Below are 19,992 nucleotides of genomic sequence, written 5' to 3'. Positions count from 1 at the left end.
GCAACGCATGCATCATCAAGATTGGGACGTCTGCACATGTAAGCTGTCAGACCATGATGTAGCAGTCAGAGTTCGATGGTCTCCTTGTGTTTGAATTTACGGCCAGCGCGTTCAGAAGCACGATAGCAGAACTGATTGCCGTGCAATTCGAACTCGATATGCGGTCCGTCCGACACAGTTGTGGTTTGTACTGTCTGGCCTAGATTCGCGAGTGCCGCAAAGGGATCGCTTGGTGACGGTCCAAGCGTTGAATACAGCGGAACGGCGAATGCGAAGATTGAGTGCTGCTTGGGTAGCACTGCAGGGTTGGCACCTGCATCAGCCTCCCAACGCGCTGCGATGCTGGTGCGAACAGTACCTTTCACTTGGTCCTTGGGTGTAACGATTTTGAATGTATTCTCGGTTTCGTGAACCACGATGCCTGATAGCCCTATCAGCGCCGAATTTCTGCTCTGGCGAACTGCAAATCGGGTCAGCACTCGGGTCCAGCAATAAAGAATGATCCTACCTGTCATGATAGAGCCATGAAAGTCAGCCTTCACGAGTTTGGCGTGCATGCCTGCGGAACTAGGCATTGCGGCGGCAGTGTGAGGTGTGGAAGGATCTTCAGGGGGGGCATTCAGGCTCAAGAGCTCCGACATGTAAGCCATCCACATATGATGTAGCGGCAGAAACAGTGCATATCTCTGATCATTGAGCTGGAGATGTGCGAGACGAAAGGCGGGACTGACTTGGCTTGCGCCGGGTCGAGCTTCCAGATGCCCTTCTCGCGCGCCTCCCTCTTGCCCATAACGCCGCGTTGCTTCAGCTCGTTCGCCTTCCGTCGTTCATTTCGTCGCTTCTCCCTCTCCTGCTTGGCGGCGCTGGCTTTCACCGGATTCGCGAGGAACATGTGCCGGCCTTGCACTCGATTCGCGTACTGGTCGGTGCTTGAGGTCCCGAGCTGCACATAGCTCGGGGTGAAAGGCGTGGCGTTGTTAAACTTGATGCCATCTCCCTAACACAATACAATAAATAGATAGTGAAATGCGACGAAGTGAAGTCATACTTTGCGGAGCTTTAGTTTATAGGGATCCACACTCGAGCCCACTCGACGTTCGTTAAGATATTCGACCGTCGACCAGAAGGAGTGTGGCATTAGATACGGGTTGTAGAAGTCTTCAAGCATAGCTGGGTGATCGGTAAGAGGTGAAGTGAATGGATGCGGCTCTCGAGCTTCAGCCTCGCTAAGGCTCGGGGCCGTGAGAACGACATCGATCGGTCCTCCCACCAAAGTTTAGCTGTGGCATACACGCTTTGCATCCTGATTTCGCGTCTCGAAACAAGTTTGTCGAAAGAATAGACCAGAAAACGTGTCACGGCACGCTGTTCGAGGTGAGTGTATCAAATGTCTGTCACTAACTCCCGCCAGCTGCCTTCCTCTCCTGCTGCGTTTCCCGTGACCGGTGAGAGCAGACGCCACCCGTGGAGTGAGTAAAACGACTGAACCTGTCTACTGCAGGGCCAAGTGCAGCACCCAATGCTATCTATTTCGATGCAACCGTGCGATCGATCGAACAGTTCGTTGAGCAAGATGTGGACATGGAGGTGCGCGGTGCTCCCGGCTGGCTCGCGGCACCTGCGCGTAACGGTGCTCCTAGGGACCCGCGTCCCAACCAGAGATGTTTCTCGTTCTGGATACGAACGTGCTGCTTCACAACTTCGATGTGATAAGGCAATTCACTGCGGATATTGAGAAGATCGATGCTCCTCTGTTGATCATCATACCGAGCGCCGTGCTCTCGGAATTAGACGCGTGGGTAGCTGCTTTCTTCAGCTTGGTTGTGACCCACTGAAGCAGAGCTCGTGAACAGCCAGAAAAACTCACAGAAGTTGGCCTGGTTCGCTCGCCGAGCCTCGACGTGGATACTTGAAAGATTGAAGGAACGCAAGTGCGTGAAGGGACAGACGCGCGATGAACAATATGATCCTGCACGCCCTGTAAGCTTCACTCAGGCCATGATTGAAATGAGGCAGGGTTCTAATCTATTTTTCCAGAATAACGACCCCAAGAGGCGCAATGACTTCTCCATCTTGGACTGCTGTTTATATTTCCGGATTAGACGCGGCATTCCCGGTTACCTAGCCAGTGGAGACAAGAATCTCTGCTCTGAGGCCTTGATACAAGGTTTGCCTGCGTTGAAGCTAGATTCTGATGATGCGCTGAGATACGCTGTAGACATACCCATAGTGCAGCCATCCAATGACTGGTGCTCTAGGGACATGGCAACTCAGATGTTCCCTCTATATCCGAATCTCTCTCATTTCTCAGGCTACAGAGCGCCTTATCGCCCGGACTCTGAGCTCAAGCGTACAAAGGGGCGGGTTGACGAAGATGGCATGGCTATGGATGTAGACGACATCAACAACTACTTGCCGCCGTCTCATGCGCTAGATTCATTGCATTTTCAAGGTCAGTGTTTCCTCTCTAGCCGCATGGGCTAGCCGTTGAAGCTCGACGATACTGGAGTTATCGAGCATTTCGGCACCTTACTCCGTCAACTCGTGCGCCGCGTCGGTGACCCAAATGATCTGCTGGGCCCCGTAGGCTCTACCTCGAGGTCAAGATACGCCCCTGCCTGGTCACAAGAGCACTTCCTGAACTGGAGCGCGTCTACCTGCCTAGAGTACCTGCTGTCGAAGAAACCACTGCGCGGGCCGACGTCGAATCCGCAGGTGCAGATCTTCTTCATGCCGCCTTACAGCGGACGCGGATCGCGGCGAGGCCAAGACTGGTCAAGGCGGGACTGGGAGGTGGCGCTCACGGACCTTGGCAAGATCGCTGCGTTGTGGACGGACGGAGCGCTGGTGGAATCCTTGGCGGTGCTTCAACCGCACATCGAGTACATCTTCAGCATGCCGATGAAGCCGACTGGGTCGTAAGCTGTAAGAGGGGGCACAGGCCTCCGTGGATTGCTGTGTCTTGAGACGGGGAGCTTCCCGATTGCGCGGCAAGGGTGAAGGTGCTACATAATTTCTTGCTTGGTGTGATAAACGTTGACTACTGCGCAACGGAGTAACTTGTGAGGGCGCAGCCCTATAACGACGGCAAAACGGATGTCCGTGTTAGCCAAGAGGCTTATCTTACAGCGAAACAGCAGTGCCCTCGCCGGCAGTAGGGTGGGATCAAAACGTCCGGAAGCTACACCCGCCCGACCGTGTGAGAGCACTGACGGCGCCCCTGATTTGGCTGCGCAGTGGAGCACCAAGCCCAAGCCTGTTTCTTGTTCGTTCCTCCTTCCCCCTCCATCAGGCATGGCTCGCAGACGGACTCTGTGGATATCCCTTTCGTTGCTGGGTCTCGTCCTCTTCGGGACCCTCGTCGTACTCTCTTCTATATCCTATTACCTCGCCATCCCAGAGGCCGCATACATAAAGGATACCGACGTAGACTTTACGACACGACCTAATACGACACGACCGTCCCAGCCCGAGCGCATCCCAAGGATTATCCACCAGACATGGAAATCAGAGACCTTGCCCGAGAAGTGGAAGGCTCTCGTCCAAGGTTGCCGCGACATGATGCCCGATTAGTGAGTTGGCCCCCGGTTGCGGGTTGCCAAGAACAGTTCCTTATCATTTTTCCGCGACAGCGAATACATGCTATGGACCGACGCCAGCTCCCGTGAATTCATTGCAGAACATTACCCGTGGTTCCTCGACACCTTCGATGGCTACGTGTACCCCATCCAGCGCGCCGACGCTATCCGATACTTCGTCCTCCACCACTATGGTGGCGTGTACATGGACCTCGATATCGGGTGCACTCGCCCATTGGACCCGTTGTTGGTGCACTCGGTCATCCTTCCCAAGACCATCCCCGTCGGCGTATCCAACGACCTGATGTTCTCTGAGAAGCTGCACCCATTCATGGCCCAAACCATTCATAATCTAGTCACCTTTGACCATTCATGGATCCTCAACTATCCCACTGTCATGTTCTCGACAGGACCCATGTTCCTCTCCATCCAATATGGGCTCTATGCGTCGTCGCACCCCGCAGACACCTACCCCTCCTACCTCGGCGAAGTCCGTATCTTGCCCAAGTCCCTCTATGGCAAGAACACAAAGCCTGGCGAAGCACCGAATACGTTCTTCGAACACTTCTATGGGAGCAGCTGGCACGCCGATGACGCCGCCTTCATTGGTTTCTTGGGTAGCTGGGGCAAGCGACTCATGTTGGCTGGATCCATCGTATTGGTTCTTGGCCTGTTGCGATTGGCACTTCCCAGCAGCGGAGCCAACAAGCGTCGCCACATGAGGATGGGCAGCTACTACCACGTTATCATGCCCCGTTGGTCGCAAAGCCGACGCCTCTGGTACGTGGACCCCGAGAGGCGAAGTTCAACCTTCGCGGAACCCGCAAGCCCAGACCCTCCTGCAAGCCCAATGTCGCTCGACGAGGAGGAGATCATATTATCGTCAATCCCCATCCGAGTTCGGTCCGCGTCACCGTCCCTGTCGGAATCGACTGATCTCATCCCAAGTCCGACCGAGATCTTCGCGCACCCTGCCATCGACGCATTGTGGAGAGCAGGCACGCGGGTGATGGAGGCAGTTTGGGGACCGCGCGAGCAAGACGTGCTGCTCGGCACGCCTTCACGATCGCGTCGTCGGAACAGGAACGCGTATCAGCTCCCCACGATGCTCGCCCCATCTACGGATTCCGACTCCTCGCGTCGCCCCTCACGCGTGCCATCGAGCGTGCAGATGCCACCTCCGCGCTACACCTCTCCCGTGCCTCAATTCCCACCCGAAAAGCAAAGGCCCACGGACAGCTTCGAGACCCCGGCAGCCGAGGGCTCTCGCGCTTCGCAGGGCACGCTGTCGCTCCCAAGCTACTCCTCGGGGCGAACAACTCCCCAATCCGAGAGCACGGCGACATCGTACTTCATGACACCCGGGGTACAGGCATTTCCGGGCACACGGACGCCAACCGTCTCACGCCCTCCCTCCCGGAACTCACCATAGAAGGCGTGGGTTCGACTGGTAAGGGAATCGGTACCTTGGTTTTCCTTTGGGACATATTTCGAAGCATTGCTTGGGATATTTTACACACGAGCATGAGATAACGCTATCTATACCCTCAATATTGTGCAGGTCATCATCCTTTATGGCATTCGGTCCTTTCAGTGTTCAAAAAGACTTTCTATACCCCTGTTCGATCCGTCCTTGGCTTATCGCCGAACTTTCTGTGCTCGGGGGCTATCAATAGGACTTTCATTACGATACAGTTTGTTCCACACAAGATTGCAATAAATAATCAGCATTCGTTCTTTCTCATGCTGTCGTCGCCGGTCAAGCGGTTTTGATCTTCGGCTTCGTCGCCAGTGGCCGCATGTGAACGGACAGCGCAAACATCGCTGCTGCGCAGACTGCGTAAGTTGTTGACGGGCCGAATGTCCAGTAGGATGCGCAGGCTGGGAGACAAGTCGATCGTCAGTTGACTGCACGATTCTGAATGCGGGGGTGACGGTACCTAATAATGGCCCCATGGCTCGGCCCAGCTGGCCGGAAGAGCGGAACTGGCCGAGAGCCTTGCCCTTGGCGAGCTGAGGGTTTTCTAATTCGGACTGGCCTTCGACGACATCGTCGGTCTGCAATGACGCGAACGCAGTCAGAGCGTTCACCACGGTGGCTGACGTGAACGCCAGGCACACGGCTGCTCCTTGAAGCAAGCGCATCGCAAGTGACGCGTTGGTCACCACGAACTGGGGGAGGATGGCGAGGAGCGTCATTCCTACTGCGCACGCCGTCATGCCATTACGCGCCATGACACCCTCGCCAGTCTTGGACATGGCTCGTCGCACGTATCCGCCTTGGAGCAGCGCAGAGATGACGCCGATCGAGCCAATCAGTGCGCCATTCTGCTTGTTGCTCCAGTCGAACACTAGGAAGGGAGACGCGATCAGGTGGATGCACAGGTGCACGAGGCAGAGTGTCGCTTACGATCGAAGGTGAGGAAGGTCAGGGTGAATTCGACGCCTGAGAATATGCCCAGGAAGAGGAAGTGCAAGCGACGCAACGACTTCAACGTGGTCAAGCGTTGCTCTGCGCTTTTACGCTGGACTGCGGCAGGAGTACTCTTGGGCGTCGAACTGTTCGCATGCCCGTTGGTGCTCGTGTCTTTGGGTGCGGGTGCCGGGACACTGCTTCCGCGAGTCTCCGGCAGCGCTATGATTAGGAACGCCGTTTCCACGACGAGGAGAACGAGGGTGAGCGCAGCAGGTACTGCATATAGATTGAGTTCGATTCCGAGGGCGGACAAGGCGGCCGGTGGAGGTCGGGACGCAAAGTACGCTCCGATGGGAGGGCCGATGCAGAAGCAGATCGCGAAAGCAATGCCAACATGAGCGAGAGCCTTTGCGCGCGTGGCCGGTGAAGTGACGTCGGAAAGAATCGCACTTTGGTGTAGGAGTTTCAGCAAAGCATTGTGAACGGTTTTGTAGGAGACTCACATAGCGAGTTGTACATTCCCTTCGCTTAGCCCGCCAATCACTCGAGAAAGCATATATGATGCGAAAGTTGTCGATTGGATCCACCTGAGGGGGACTAAGCCATGGTGCTCGGTAACGTGTTGTTACACACGTACACCACTGCGGATAGTATGTTGCCAATCATCGTGATTAGCAATATCTTCTTCCTCCCGTATTTGTCAGAGAGGCTTCCAATCCGCGGCGAAACAAGAAATTGCAAGGTCCTGGGGCGAGGAATGAGCAAGGCAGGCTTTCAGGTTGAAGACGGAGCAGCTCACGAGAACACAGAGCCCATGAGCCCACCTTTAGCATCATGATGAGTGGCATTTACGAGAAATATATGATAAGTCGTACCCAGGAGTACAATATCCCATCTTTCCGAGTTCTTCGATGAAGCGTAGAAGACGCCTCGTACACCCGATACCAGTTGCAGCGTTCGTGACAGGAACCCGTTATGGATAGAACTCTCCCGCTAGACGTCGGATGTTTGAGTGTTTCGTCCATGAAATGTGACTGGAAGGGCGAACCTTCGTGTACCATTCGATTATACGAGGGAAGAGCGGTAAAGGTATAGTGAAAGCTGTCCGAACCCGACACGTCAGGGGCGTTCCATATGACTGCGTGTCGCGGTCGCCGTGATGACTGACCGAACAGATCAAGCACTAACGACAAGAACACGATGGTCTCTACTCTGGCCATGGTTGCTGAACTAGTCCCCGTAGTTACAGCAAGTGAACGTAAGATATGACAAGAGAGTAGTAGGTGGGGTTGCCGCGGTCGTCGGCTACACCATTCTTCAATGCAATCACCTCCATGTTATACCACGCTCTCCTGGATCTCTGGGAGCATTGCGCCGTCCTCGCATGCATCGCCATCTCACGTACCGCTCGACTAAGCGTGGATACTTCAACGGCTACAGCGAGGGTGGCCGCTCCCGACGGCCGCGTTTCTCAAGAGCTGACACTTCATTGGACGTTCACTCCGGCGCTCGCACGGCTACCGAGTCTTTCCCATACCCGGTCCTAAAACCGTTGCAGATGGGGCAATGCGACGTCAGAGCAACGTGGAAATACGTGGCGATTCTACACTAGAGAGCCCCTCGGCTATGACTCTGCGCCTGGTACGCCGGAGTCATCGACCGCTTCGATCGCGCCCTTGAACTTCTGGTCCTCGGAGGCCTGAGTCAAAGTCGTCTGGAAATGAGAGCTTGTTTCCGTCTTCGTGACTTCACGAAGCGCCATCGTGGCGTATGCAGCCGTTCCAAGAGTTAGCCGAACCTGCAAGGCCAGGAATCGGCCGTCCTCTTCGATCACTGGAGGTTCGAATCCGAGTAACTTATCTTCGTCGGCTTGCGCTAACGGCACGTCAGGGTCCGTGTATCGTAGCACGGACCAAGAGAGCTCCTTTGGAAGGTGAACGATATTGCGATAGGAACCGCCGAGACTATACTCCCTGTAGAAGACACAAAAACAAGGCTCAGATATCGATAACAATGATACAGAGCTCAGACCACTCACTTCTGTTTGCGGGACCAGTCGTGAGGATCGAGTCCATCCGCCCGAATCAGCTCTTGGTAGCGCTCGCCAAGGGCACCGCCAGGATAAGCCACATCCCTGCCCGGTAAGGGCATAACGACGTCAAATATTGTGTACTGATCGAGATCTTCCTCGGTCAACGTCTTAACCTTGGGTGGCTCCCATCGCTTGCGGTTCCGCTTGCCAGCTTTGCTCTGGGATTCATCTTCAAAACTTTGTCAACATCAGGCAACCCCTGGGACCCGGGCAGAGAGCGGCGTACCGGCTGCTTCAGGCAAAGCTTTCCCGTCTGCAGACAAGTCAGCTTCTGTGGGATCGACGGCCATATCCGTATCCTCCGTCTCGTCGTTCTCAGGCTCTTTATCCTTGATCTTTTCAAAGACAAGATCGCCGGCGACCGGTCGATTTGCACCGTACATTTTGATCCGTTCGGAAACGATGGCATTCCAAACATATGATTGGTACGCGTGGATATACATCAGCCTTAAGTTGCGCGGAATCTTTATCATAGCATCAATGTCATAATTATCACGATCTGAATATGGGAAGAGGCGAACGTACCGTTGAGAGCGCACCCATGGCATTTCGAGTGTCTCCCTTTTGCTTCTTATAGCTTTCTAGGATGCATCGCTCCGCCACGACGCGTCTAGGCATCAGTGCAAGCGCGGTATCGAGGTCGCCGTCGTTGAGCCAAGCACTGCGAGCGGCTTCTACGTCAGGATGCTCGCCGGGTCGATGACGAAGGATGAGCGATATGGCACGATGCCAGTCCGACTTTAGTAACGCTAGACCAATCGAATGTGTGGGAATGGACGCTGTGCCAAACCGCTGCATTCCTTCCTTGCCGGTCAGGACCTGATCAGATCTGACGATGAGACCTTACCATAATAGTTTATGAACCCTTTGGTCTTCATCGTCTCCATAGCGCGATTGATCGTGTCCAACGAGTCGACCTGCACATTGCTGGAAGTGTAACCTCATTGAGCAAAACCTGAACAGCGCTATGCGTACTTGCTCACCGTAACGTGATCACGAATGCATTCCCCTTCAGCATGCCAAGCTCCAATCCTGCACGTCGATAATTAAAATCTGATATGCGGATCCCCCTTTCCCCTCTCTGTGTGGTGGCTTCTTCTATAGTCCTTCCACGAGCAGTGATCCCATTCATGTTCTTCCATACGTCTTCCACCGTCTTGTTATAACGTTTGAGAGAGACGCGTTGTACGGTGACTCCTCGTTTGTCCTTCGTTCCGGCAACGGCGAGGTCTTTGACATCGCAGTGGATAGATCGGCTGATATGTCCGAGCGCATCCTGCGTATCACGGTTTGTTTTCTGTAGCGTGAAGTGGATATAAGGAGGGTAGTCTCCTCGAGAGCCACGACCTGCAGATCCTATCAGCGAACCGTTACTTGGTTAGTCCAAATGAGGTAAATATTACCTCCGCCGCCACGCCCACCGCGACCGCCTCCACGACCACCACCTCCTCTCAACCACTTGATCACGATACGCGAACCATCTTCCGCGTTCGTTGTATTCGGGTCCGTTTCCGTCTCAAATTTACCCTTGAACAGCTCTCGGACTATTTTGTGTAGCTCAGTTCTGGTCTCTTTGGACGAGATCGGCTATATTCATATTATCTGAGTACCGAACAACTAGAGGTCGCACGACAACGGAGCAGAGACGAACATCTGACAAGACCTTCCTGTGGTCTTCCCGTTGACCGAGTCGTCCCCCTCCACGTCCTCCTCTTCCGCCTCGTCCGCCTCGACCACCACGGTCGCGTCCCCTGCCTCGCTTACCTTTCCCCCGATCTTCAGCGGCCTCTGCCGCGGACGTCTCGGGGGGCTCTGCCTTGCCTTCCCCATCTGCGACTTTCGCGGCGCGACCTGCCCATCCGCTATCACTGACAAGAGGCGGCTCCGGTCCCTCCAGGTACATGGTCTTCAGCTTTTCGATATTCTCGTCAGACAGTAAGGGTTTGAGAGCGGACGTGAAGCGCTCAGGCCAAGGACCCTCATCTTGTTGCGATGGTATTGCTTCGTTGGCCGGTGTTTCCGCAACAGGACTTATCATGATAACGTCCTCTAGAGGCTTTTCTGAATCGGCAGCTTTGTCCGCGATAGGCTCTGCCGACGGCGCAGTTGCCTGATCCTTGTCGCCTTTCGAAGGCAATACTTCAGGCGGGGCAAGTGACTTCAGATGAATAACATTGCCATCGAGGTCGACCTCATTGACAAGGAAATCCGTGAATCTACGTATCGAGCTGTGTAAGCGCACGACCAACGACATATCAGGACGCTGACCTCTGTTTGATTATGCCGTCTATTCTCGGTATGTCATTGCCAATGTATTGCGAGATTCCAACGTCAGCTTCCATGATTCGAACGTCGTTGGGATCGAGAACGCGCGAGAGCCCCAACAAGGCATGGCTAGGCGGTAGGATCTGTTCGTCGGCCTGCTTTTGGGTGGTAAGCTCAGCTTGACCAGTAGCATCGCCATCCTCGTTGTCTTCGGTTTTTACATTTTCAGCGGGGAATGTGTCTTCAGGAACGGGAGTTTCTCCAGCATCTGGTTCGTGTTTCAGAGTTTCATTCGAAGGTCCGCTCGGAGCGTCTGGCGTCGAAAGGGTGACTGGAAGGTCCGGCTCCAATTTCAGTCTCTTCGCAGCAGGTTCCCCTGCTTGCTCGCCGACATCTCTCAATCTCGGAACGGAAGACATAGGTTTGGAGGTCAAAGCATAGAATGTCGCTCATGTAGAGCCGGCAGGATTTTGTTTCTGTCCGCACGTGCTTGACCACGATCTTATCTGTCCTCCTGAGTCTATGACGATGGCGTTTCTCCATTTCTCCAGAGCTCTGCTTCGCTTACAACTCTGTAGCATCCATCTCCTCTGTATATACATCTGAAAGGCACTCTGAGACTTCTTGTATTGTCGCGTAGCTGCAAGCAGCATGAAGCTCATCAGTAAACACGTCGAGAAGAACGGCGAAGGTTATGTCAAAGTTCGACCGGAGGATGACGAAGATATGTGGCATCTCTACAATCTTATACAAGAGGTAGGTAGGTTGGGCATACATGTCTGCGCCTCATGACGAACAACATAGGGTGATAAAGTCAGGGCACCCGCCATTCGGTACGTCTTTCCCTCAGACAATCATGCCATACTGAACAAACTATTCCCGTCTGCAGTGGGGTTAAGAACGTGTCAAGCACCGGCTCCGTAGAATCACATCGTGTCCGTACGATGCTTACTATCCAGGTCAAGCGCACTGTCTTCTCGCCATCTTCCTCCGCAGGCGACAACGGTCCCAACACCGATGTCACCACGGCCTCTCTACACATCTCTGGGCCCGTCGTCGAGGAAAATCAGCACGTGAAGATGGGAGCGTATCACACCCTCGACATAGAAGTTCATCGAGATCTCAGCATTATGAAGGATAACTGGGACAGCGTCGCGCTGGAACGTGTAGAGGAATCATGCGTGCCTGGGCGAGGGGCGGAGGTCGGCGCCATCGTGTGTGGCGAAGGCACGGCCGCGTTCTGCTTGCTGTCACAGCATATGACCGTTATCCGCCAACGCATTGAAGTTCCGATACCGCGAAAGCAATCGTCGTCTTCGGCCCACGACAAAGGACTGGAGAAGTTCTACGCTGCTGTTTATGCCGGCTTTATCCGCCATATACCCTATTCCAACCCTGCTCTCCGAGCGATCGTTATTGCCAGCCCGGGTTGGGTTCGGGATGCGGTGCATGACTATATCATGAAGGAGGCGACCAGGACAGGAAACAAAGCGATATTGACGGCCAGGAATAAGTTCATCAAAGTCCATATCACCAGCCCGCATGTCCATAGTCTCGTAGAAGTATTGAAGAGTCCTGAAGTGAGTGTTCAGCACTTCAGGGTGTTCATATATTTACTGGTGTTCATAGATTGTGTCGCAACTAAAGGAGACCAAATTCGCCCGGGAGGGTATGATGCTCGACAAGTGAGTGCCGTATCCAATATCGAAATGAGGTCACGCGCGTCAACATAAGCGAAAGGTTCTTCAAGATGCTTGGTTCGGATGAGATGCGGGCGTGGTATGGACCAGACCATGTCGCGCTTGCAGCTGAGCACGGAGCGATCGGCACACTCCTCATCTCTGACGATTTGTTTCGGTATGTTTTGATTGCATACGAAGCATCATGAAGCATCAACTCCAATATACTAGGTCAAGCGACCCCGCTGTTAGGAAACGATATGTCGAACTGGTCGAGTCTGTCAAGCAGAAGAACGCGGAGGTGCTGATCTTCTCGAGCATGCACGAATCCGGGCAACGTATGCCAAGCAGTAATACTTACCTTGGCGTCCGAGGGCTGATCGTACGCTTCTCCAGAACTCAACCAGTTGACGGGTATAGCTGCCATTTTGACGTTCCCTCTGGACGTTGAAGTTGTGGAAATGGAGGAGCGCCAGGCGAAGGAAGAAGAGGCAGATCGGAGACACGAAGAACAGAGTAAGCTGGAATAGAAGTTCCGATTATGTACGATACATTATACGTTTGGTTTTCCCAGCAGCGGATCTGTTGAGCTACGACGACGACAGCTGCAAGCGTTCCTGATAGGCCGACCATCCTTCTTTCCGGTACCGTTCTGCTTGTGTGTGGACATAATTTATGTCTATGGGCGTCTTGCCATAGATACCCCTCCCAACGATGATGACATCGCACCCCGACTCTAGGACCACTTGCTTGGGCGTCCTATATTGCTGGCCCATGGTGTCGCCTTTCACATCCAGGCCGACGCCAGGAGTGAGCACTAAGAAGTCTTCCTCTTCGACATTACTCTCCGTTCCGGTAGCTCCGATGCCCTCCATGCGCCGTTGCGCGATAAAACCGACGACGAAGTCCGGAGCAGCGCGAGCCATGCGTACAGCTTCTTCTGTGTACGCGCCGGTCGCCAAAGACCCCTTGGTGCTCATCTCAGCAAGGAGCAAGAGCCCGCGGCCTAGCGGACGTCCTATAACGCCGAGTCCGGTGATGATCGATGGACCGGGGACGGGGTGGGCATTGGTGATGTGTGACCAGCTTGCAATCTTGTGAACACCGCTCGAATACTGCAGTGAAACCGTATTGCCTGGCATATTGTGAATCGAAAGTAGGTCGGCAGCACGGCAATGTCACCTACCTATGTCGGCGAACTTCCTGTCCTCGAATATCAAGAAGTCATGCTTTACGCTCAGCTCCTGTAGATCCTTGATAATCGTCTCGTCGAAGTCTTCGAGAATGTCGACATGAGTCTTTACTTTCGCAGTACGTGAGTCATTGGGTATAGCAACCTCAAAGAACACCGGTTGCCTTGATCAGACAGACGAATGGCCCGACGGCGTCGATGATAGCCAGGAAATCCGCCTTTTTGATGACATCTACGCTGACGCAGAGGTTCGTCTGCTTTCGCTCTATCGTCTCCAGTAATTGGCGTGCAGCAGGGTTGGCATGTTTCTGTGCCCGCTGAGCGTATGTTTGCGCAGACATGGCGGGCATAACGATGCTGAAAACAATCTAGGACTTGGAGGCTGCAAAGAAAGCGTGGGACACCGTGTAGCGCGTTTCATGGAGGGCGCGTGGATGCGCGTTTCTCCTTGACCTCACCCGCTCGCTAGACAGCCAGGATTCAGGATGTCCGGTCATCACAGTGACTCCGATGCGGAAGAGGACGACATCTTCGCACAGCTTGAAGCGGAAATTGAGAGAGATGATACCGATGCTGCATTTCGAGAGGAAGGAATCCAAGCGCTCCGGAGAGAGTGAGTGCTTCCGTGCAGAATTTCCCGTATATGTACGCTCATTGATGCAGATATTATACATCTTCTGTATAGGATGGAGCAAGTCAAAGCTATGAAAGAAGGTGGGCACGGACGTTACGACGAGATCATGAACGAGAAGGAAGTTATACGGACGAGTGCGTGAGTAATGCTACCTGTCTGCTCCACTTTTACCGATGCGAGCTTTGTACAGAAATGAGGCTCAATGTGTGATACACTTCTATCATCATAATTTCAAGCGGTGTCAAATCATGGATCAACACCTCGCGGTTAGTTTATTATAAGCCCCTTCCGTGCTGAAGTTGATATCACGCTCAGGCATTAGCCCCGAAGTACTTCGGGACGAGATTCCTGCGTGTGTTCGTTGAGAATGTGCCCTGGCTGGTCGAGAAGTTGCAAATTAAGGTTCTTCCATGTGTGATTACTTTCGTGGACGGCGTTACCAGAGACAAGTAGGTTTGCATGATCAGATTTGCCAGTCCTGGCTAAAACAATCCTTCCAGATTGATTGGATTTGAGGAGCTCGGAAATGAAGACTCCTTCAAGACAGCGGTACTGGAACTGAGGCTATCTCAAAGCGGTATGTTGCTGCCTCAGAAACCTCACGACCCCACCTCATCAGCGGATCAAGGCGTTCTTCAGAAAGCAAGCGAGGCGTCCTCATCCAACCCCACGTACACCGCCCGGGGAGGGTCCTTCACTGTGGCGGACAAGCGATCACACAAGTTACGTTCCAGTGCAAAAGATGATGACTCCGACTTGGATCTGGATGATTAAAGATTGGTGTCTTCTCGGCTTTTTCTGTGTTTATCGCTCTGGCCTCGCAATGGAATGGTTCTCGTCCTTCATCGCCGTTTTGATGTCAGTTCGATGTCGGTGGCTGTGTTTACCCCTGTGCATGTTTGAGGTGCGTCACTCCGATCTTCTCCCTGTAGGTGGCAGCGATCAGCGGCTCTCGGGCGGCTTACGACGTGGGCTTGAACTGGAGATGGCGGGGCGTTGGTGGCTCCCCAGTTCATGTCTTTCGCCGCCATGGTCAAACGATCCAGGTCAAGCTCCCTCAAAGCCATCCACCCCTTCTTCGCCGGGTCTCCTCACAAGCGGGCTCGCGTCGACAATAGTACAGCACCCGGAGGTGCTGCCGCCGAAGCCAACGTGAAACACGCATCGTCGGATGCTGGTAGTGGCGAAGGAGAGTCGGACACGCGCGTCGTTCATCGCAAGATAGCGTCTCCGGAGGCAGCTGGGAAGGTCGACGCCGACCCACCGTTTGCGCAGCTCATGCAACGCATGAAGACAGCCTTCAAGGATCCTGCTAACGGCGATGCCGTAGTTTACTGGATGAGGATGCAAGATATGAGAGGTGTGTTTGCTTCTTTTAGATAAGTGACGCGGTCTCATCGTGCTCCTCAGTCGATGACAACAGAGCGCTTTCCCAAGCATCCAAACAAGCGGTTCACGAAGGCGTTCCTTTGATAACTCTTTTTATCATCAGCCCACAGGATTATCAAGCTCACGACCGCAGCCCACGCCGCATTGATTTCGTTTTACGCAACCTATGGATCATCAAGGAACGCCTGGCGGAGCTACATATCCCGCTCTACATTGTCACCCACGTCCCTCGGCGAACTCTCTCAGACTTCGTCATATTGTTGCTCATGTCGTGGCGTGCGACGCGTTTATATGCCAACATAGAACACGAAGTCGATGAACTGAGAAGGGATGTTCGCATTTCCGACCTGGCGGCAGACAAGAAGATTCGATGCCTCTGGGTACACGACAAGCTAGTTATCGAACCGGGCATCCTTGCTACGAAGGGAGGAAAGACATATACCGTGAGCTTTTTAACTTAGTGGTGTATGGAACCGGACCTGATCTTTGCACCCTGTTAGGTTTATTCCCCTTTTCAGCGATCTTGGATCGCTCTCCTCAACTCCGACCTGTCTCGCATCAGCGAAGTGCCATCTCCTGCCATGAACTCCCCCGAAATCCACGACCATCCGGTGTATGCGAAACTGTTCTCGGCGACGGTACCAGACTCTGTTCCAGGATTCTGCCTATCTAAGGAAGAATCACAGAAGATGGACGAGGTTTGGCCTGCCGGCACAGCCCATGCAAGAAAGATACTCCATAGGTTCCTGTACACGAGAACCAGGAGGGCCCAACTCGGCGTGGTAGACCCACTCAGTGCGGGGGAAGAGGTGGACGTGAAACTTTCGCGAGCATCACTATATAAAGACCAGCGAGACAAAGGTGATCGTGACAGTACGAGCCGACTCAGGTACGCGTGTTGCTCTTCGGTCTCCTCTGCACGCTTACGATTCGTCCGCTTCCCAGTCCCTACTTAGCCACCGGCGTGATCTCCGCTCGAGAGTGTATAAGAGAAACGATGAAGTTGCTCGGGATAAAGAAGGTAGAGGCCAGCCGTGACAAAAGCATCGGTGTCTGGGTGCAAGAGATAGGTGAACACATAGCAGTTTGCGTGCACCGAAATACTGACCGATAATGCAGCATGGCGTGACTTTTATACTCATGTTCTCGCTGCATTTCCGCGAGTTTCCATGGGCAGACCATTCAACGAGAAATATGCTGATGTCCGATGGGAGACGAACGAGGAACACTTGCAAGCTTGGAAGGAGGGGAGAACAGGCGTACCTATCGTGGATGCAGCAATGAGGCAATGTCGTACCATGGGTATGGTCTGCATCTCATATTCTGTCGAGTAGCTCACCTTGATCGCTAGGCTGGATGCATAACCGGATGAGGATGATTGCTGCCATGTACCTGACAAAAGATCTTATGATTGATTGGAGACTGGGCGAAAAGGTTTTTAGTTCAGGTCGGACCGCGTCTAGGTTTCATCTCATATATTTACAGTATTTCATGGAGAACTTTATCGACGGAGATCTTGCCAGTAACAACGGAGGTCAGTTTGGGGAGAGTCGCTATCTATGTGAAACTAGAATTCAAGATATATACCAGGATGGCAATGGAGCGCGAGTACAGGAACCGACGCCGTTCCGTATTTTCGTATCTTCAACCCGTATTCACAAAGCGAAAAGGTCGGATAAATAATAATAATCAGCCTTCGGCTGAACTGATACGATTCATAGGCGGACCCAGACGGCCACTATATTCGGTACTTCGTACCCGAGCTCCAAACCCTTAAAGGGGCAGGTATGTTCTTGCTCACCGTGGGCTTAGTATCAATCAGTGTTAACATAAGCACCCAGGCATTCATAATCCTGCACCTGAGGTCGCTGACCGACTTGGCTACCCAAGGCCCCTCATCAGGCATGACGAAGCTAGGGAGAGGGCCTTGAGACGGTACAAGAATCCCGGTGAATCATAGGAAATCGTTGTCATTGCCGGTCTTCATTCTCCTAACCACACCGTAACGTCAATGCCGTATTGTCGCCTCATTGTCCATAAGTATCATACATGATATTCATCATCAATCTCCGATTGAGACCCGTGGATGTAGTAGTGCCTCAGTCATAACTGTCTCTTGCGGAAGCACACCTTCGCGCGGGGGTTGGGCATGCAAGAGGCTCCGAAGATCACGTTAGGGGGTCTAACGTGCGATCCATGCTCCAGTTGGACATCATAGTTCAGAACCAAGTGGGCAATCATCAGCTTCAGCTCATTAGCAGCAAAGAACCGACCCGGGCTGGAGAACAGAATAATACTTAGGTCGAGATCCAGTGTTCAGATGAGTCGTGTCAACACACCACGCGTATTTTCCGTGACCGAAGGGGATATACTTTGAAGAGATTCCGTCAGCACGATCGTCGATCATCATGTGGGACGAGCTCACGTCCGGATTGGTATTCACGAACTGGTGCTTCGCGCCTTGCCCATCGCCATCCCTAAGGTCCGAGAAGCGCCAAGGACTGAATGTGAATGGATTGTCGTAGTTGTTATCATCCACATGTGTGGGCGAAGTGGGACAGGCCAGGTAGGTGCCCTTCGGTATGAATGTGCCTGGGACGTCACATATAGCAGTGTCAGGGCCCGACATTTTCGGCCACAATCTGACTTACCGTCGGAGAAGGTATGATCTTTGAGAGCCTTTCGCATCATGGCGACTGGAATAAGCAGTCAGCTAGCTGTCTCAACTTTGTCATGATGACGCACATCCATTGAAGGTGTCCAAGCGTGTCGATTCTGAAATTCATATTTATTACGTTGGCACGTCGTAGAACTGCGTCGAATCTCACCTTTCAGGAAACTATCAACGCGGTGCATCTTTGTCATAGCAACCTGCCAGAACTTGATCTTAAGGGTGGTTCATAGTTACGCGTGCATCCTACCTTCGTCCAGCCGTCTTCTTTGATCACTCTATCGACTTCTTCCCTCAATGGCTCCATCCAGAGTTCCGGGTTGGCGGCGAGATGGAAAAGCGCGTGGGTCATAGTCTTCAGGCAGATGCCTCTTGGTAAGCAATCGCTGAGCAAAGAATGAAAGATGACACCGACCGAAGAACTGGTGTGTATGGCTGTTGGCGAAGGTCAGTTGAAAGAGCGCATGGATCGAAGCAGCATTATGCTTACCAGCAAAATTGATGGTGAGGACCCGACGAACCAATGCGTCTGCTCCGCAGCGCTCCGGCACATTAGCCGCAGCATCCATCAACCAGCTCAGCTTATCATCCTATCACGTACAAAACGTCGAGTCAGCCAACAAAATAAACGAGAGTAGGACCCGCAGATTCCTGACCGGCTTATCGGGATAGTCGAGGCCGTACTCTTCGTACTTTTTCCAACGCTCGTCTATGATTGGTTTTAAATGACGTACGCCTCTCTTCGTCGCCGCAGGCAGGTTACTGAGGATATGCCCGGCAACACTAACGACCCGATTCAATACTCCAGTTCCTGAAGAAACGGATCGCCGTACGGTTTCATGAAGTCGGGCAGCAAGTTAATCTTATTCCTTGCGTCAACCACCTGAACAGTATATTCGATGTTGAGAGCTATATAATCCGGATCCCGGCCTAGAACGTGCCTTTAGACTGCGCCAGTCACGCAGTCAACGACGTACTCACAAAGCGGCAGACCAACGAACACACGGTTACTGGCGCGCGTAACGACAGCTCTGATCAGTTCCACTGCGGGCAACGCGATCCAGTCTATACCTGACGGGTCAGATAAAGGGGGGAAATACATTGCGGTTCATGCTCACCGGACTGATTGTCCGGTATTAGCTCGCTGAACGCAAGGTCTACCTCATCCCGAACGTCCTCGAATACGGACGCCAGGCTTTTTGTAAGCCTTGAGTGGACCTTCCATAAATACTTGAGTATGTGTCACGTTCCTGCGTTTAATCCGACTCACGATCCCGATATGGTATGGATCAGCCATGACATCTGGACCTAAGGTGTACTTTCCCTGAATAGACTGTATCCACAGACGCTCAGCAAGTGCTACTTTCGCGAAGGGTCACTTTACCTCGCTAGCGAATTGATGAAAGGACATTTGATCTTCCGGTATACGCCTAATCTCTTCCACCATTGAGGGACCGCTAGCGAGGACCATCCATCTAGGTGATGCTGTCAGTATGATTGGATTTTGACGATAATTCTATGGCTAAACTTGTCGAGATTCGCCACTTTGAAGAAACCGCCCTTGTACTACGAATGGAGGTTCATGGGTTATTTGCGGTTTCACTGCGATGATCCCAGACATACTTTGCTATATCCTTCCGCGAGCAACTCCCTGCCTTGTGTGACGAAACGGAGTGCATCGATGTACGACAGCACGGCATTGGAGTAGCCTAGGGTCGGTATCGAAGCCAACTATGTCGTACCATTAACATCTAGGCATTTCAGTAAGCTAGATCAATCACTCACGCGTGATGACCGCAGGAATATCGCCTTGTATGCGATGAAAGCTACGGCAGCTGAGCCGGCGATGATCAAGAGTTGATTGTCGGCCTCCATGGTGAATCTGTGTGTGAAATCGCTACAGCGCGCCGACCTTATTATATATGTGACAATGCTCGGTCCGATGACATGCCCCGCATTGATGAAAGAAGCCGCATATGGGAAACATGAAGCCAGTCCGAGCAGTTCAGGGTGAGAACCGCGGTGAGAAGGGGGCCCAAGATGTATTCTCGGTATATATGCTCGACGACCACCATA

The 19,992-nt window shown here is 53.0% G+C and overlaps 9 protein-coding genes across 9 annotated transcripts; 4 read left to right on the top strand and 5 right to left on the bottom strand.

Moving 5' to 3' along the window:
• Positions 1-65: 65 nt before the first annotated feature.
• Positions 66-1,172, bottom strand: PUNSTDRAFT_99922 (RNase P/MRP p29 subunit; the record flags this gene model as incomplete). The annotated part of the gene is made up of 5 exons (XM_007381871.1): positions 1,049-1,172; positions 732-997; positions 509-684; positions 359-460; positions 66-298 (listed from the first exon to the last, which is right to left on the bottom strand). Exons 1-5 carry the CDS (start codon positions 1,166-1,168, stop codon positions 66-68), a joined length of 897 nt encoding a protein of 298 aa, XP_007381933.1. The 5' UTR covers positions 1,169-1,172.
• Positions 1,173-1,325: 153 nt separating this feature from the next.
• Positions 1,326-3,092, top strand: PUNSTDRAFT_51058 (uncharacterized protein). The gene is made up of 7 exons (XM_007381870.1): positions 1,326-1,445; positions 1,502-1,587; positions 1,641-1,795; positions 1,854-1,980; positions 2,038-2,167; positions 2,219-2,452; positions 2,510-3,092. The coding sequence occupies exons 1-7, from the start codon at positions 1,388-1,390 to the stop codon at positions 2,920-2,922; spliced, it is 1,203 nt and encodes a 400-aa protein (XP_007381932.1). The 5' UTR covers positions 1,326-1,387; the 3' UTR covers positions 2,923-3,092.
• A 190-nt stretch (positions 3,093-3,282) lies between these two features.
• Positions 3,283-7,214, bottom strand: PUNSTDRAFT_84454 (MFS DHA1 sub-family; the record flags this gene model as incomplete). Its single annotated transcript, XM_007381869.1, has 10 exons — positions 3,283-3,572; positions 3,633-5,459; positions 5,519-5,929; positions 5,989-6,443; positions 6,498-6,581; positions 6,632-6,739; positions 6,794-6,818; positions 6,870-6,987; positions 7,043-7,095; positions 7,163-7,214. The coding sequence occupies 9 exons, from the start codon at positions 7,212-7,214 to the stop codon at positions 5,338-5,340; spliced, it is 1,428 nt and encodes a 475-aa protein (XP_007381931.1). The 3' UTR covers positions 3,283-3,572; positions 3,633-5,337.
• Positions 7,215-7,558: 344 nt separating this feature from the next.
• Positions 7,559-10,506, bottom strand: PUNSTDRAFT_84450 (tRNA pseudouridine synthase D). Its single transcript, XM_007381868.1, has 9 exons — positions 10,355-10,506; positions 9,738-10,302; positions 9,490-9,673; positions 9,070-9,433; positions 8,934-9,013; positions 8,612-8,886; positions 8,313-8,550; positions 8,033-8,255; positions 7,559-7,967 (listed from the first exon to the last, which is right to left on the bottom strand). The coding sequence occupies exons 1-9, from the start codon at positions 10,426-10,428 to the stop codon at positions 7,619-7,621; spliced, it is 2,352 nt and encodes a 783-aa protein (XP_007381930.1). The 5' UTR covers positions 10,429-10,506; the 3' UTR covers positions 7,559-7,618.
• A 496-nt stretch (positions 10,507-11,002) lies between these two features.
• Positions 11,003-12,560, top strand: PUNSTDRAFT_64686 (pelota; the record flags this gene model as incomplete). Its single annotated transcript, XM_007381867.1, has 7 exons — positions 11,003-11,107; positions 11,156-11,184; positions 11,241-11,931; positions 11,981-12,036; positions 12,092-12,208; positions 12,262-12,368; positions 12,427-12,560. The coding sequence occupies 7 exons, from the start codon at positions 11,003-11,005 to the stop codon at positions 12,558-12,560; spliced, it is 1,239 nt and encodes a 412-aa protein (XP_007381929.1).
• Positions 12,561-12,620: 60 nt separating this feature from the next.
• PUNSTDRAFT_65676 (Orotidine 5'-phosphate decarboxylase) lies at positions 12,621-13,572 on the bottom strand (the record flags this gene model as incomplete). The annotated part of the gene is made up of 3 exons (XM_007381866.1): positions 12,621-13,165; positions 13,217-13,328; positions 13,378-13,572. 3 exons carry the CDS (start codon positions 13,570-13,572, stop codon positions 12,621-12,623), a joined length of 852 nt encoding a protein of 283 aa, XP_007381928.1.
• A 135-nt stretch (positions 13,573-13,707) lies between these two features.
• Positions 13,708-14,675, top strand: PUNSTDRAFT_142444 (thioredoxin-like protein; the record flags this gene model as incomplete). The annotated part of the gene is made up of 6 exons (XM_007381865.1): positions 13,708-13,835; positions 13,908-13,994; positions 14,047-14,122; positions 14,172-14,305; positions 14,357-14,433; positions 14,485-14,675. 6 exons carry the CDS (start codon positions 13,708-13,710, stop codon positions 14,628-14,630), a joined length of 648 nt encoding a protein of 215 aa, XP_007381927.1. The 3' UTR covers positions 14,631-14,675.
• Positions 14,676-15,143: 468 nt separating this feature from the next.
• PUNSTDRAFT_119399 (uncharacterized protein) lies at positions 15,144-17,242 on the top strand (the record flags this gene model as incomplete). The annotated part of the gene is made up of 10 exons (XM_007381864.1): positions 15,144-15,216; positions 15,267-15,688; positions 15,746-16,134; positions 16,191-16,315; positions 16,365-16,547; positions 16,597-16,679; positions 16,731-16,779; positions 16,836-16,915; positions 16,967-17,030; positions 17,087-17,242. 10 exons carry the CDS (start codon positions 15,144-15,146, stop codon positions 17,203-17,205), a joined length of 1,587 nt encoding a protein of 528 aa, XP_007381926.1. The 3' UTR covers positions 17,206-17,242.
• A 24-nt stretch (positions 17,243-17,266) lies between these two features.
• On the bottom strand, positions 17,267-19,791 carry PUNSTDRAFT_142442 (cytochrome P450; the record flags this gene model as incomplete). The annotated part of the gene is made up of 17 exons (XM_007381863.1): positions 17,267-17,523; positions 17,585-17,616; positions 17,671-17,837; positions 17,897-17,941; positions 17,991-18,020; positions 18,074-18,116; positions 18,167-18,351; positions 18,407-18,506; positions 18,573-18,699; positions 18,750-18,846; positions 18,898-18,981; positions 19,035-19,134; positions 19,187-19,249; positions 19,301-19,391; positions 19,445-19,482; positions 19,540-19,647; positions 19,702-19,791. The coding sequence occupies 17 exons, from the start codon at positions 19,789-19,791 to the stop codon at positions 17,349-17,351; spliced, it is 1,575 nt and encodes a 524-aa protein (XP_007381925.1). The 3' UTR covers positions 17,267-17,348.
• Positions 19,792-19,992: the final 201 nt, after the last annotated feature.

The sequence above is a fragment of the Punctularia strigosozonata genome, assembly GCF_000264995.1.
Source record: "Punctularia strigosozonata HHB-11173 SS5 unplaced genomic scaffold PUNSTscaffold_4, whole genome shotgun sequence".
NCBI lineage: Eukaryota > Fungi > Basidiomycota > Agaricomycetes > Corticiales > Punctulariaceae > Punctularia > Punctularia strigosozonata.
This window is presented reverse-complemented; position numbering and strand designations above follow the sequence as displayed.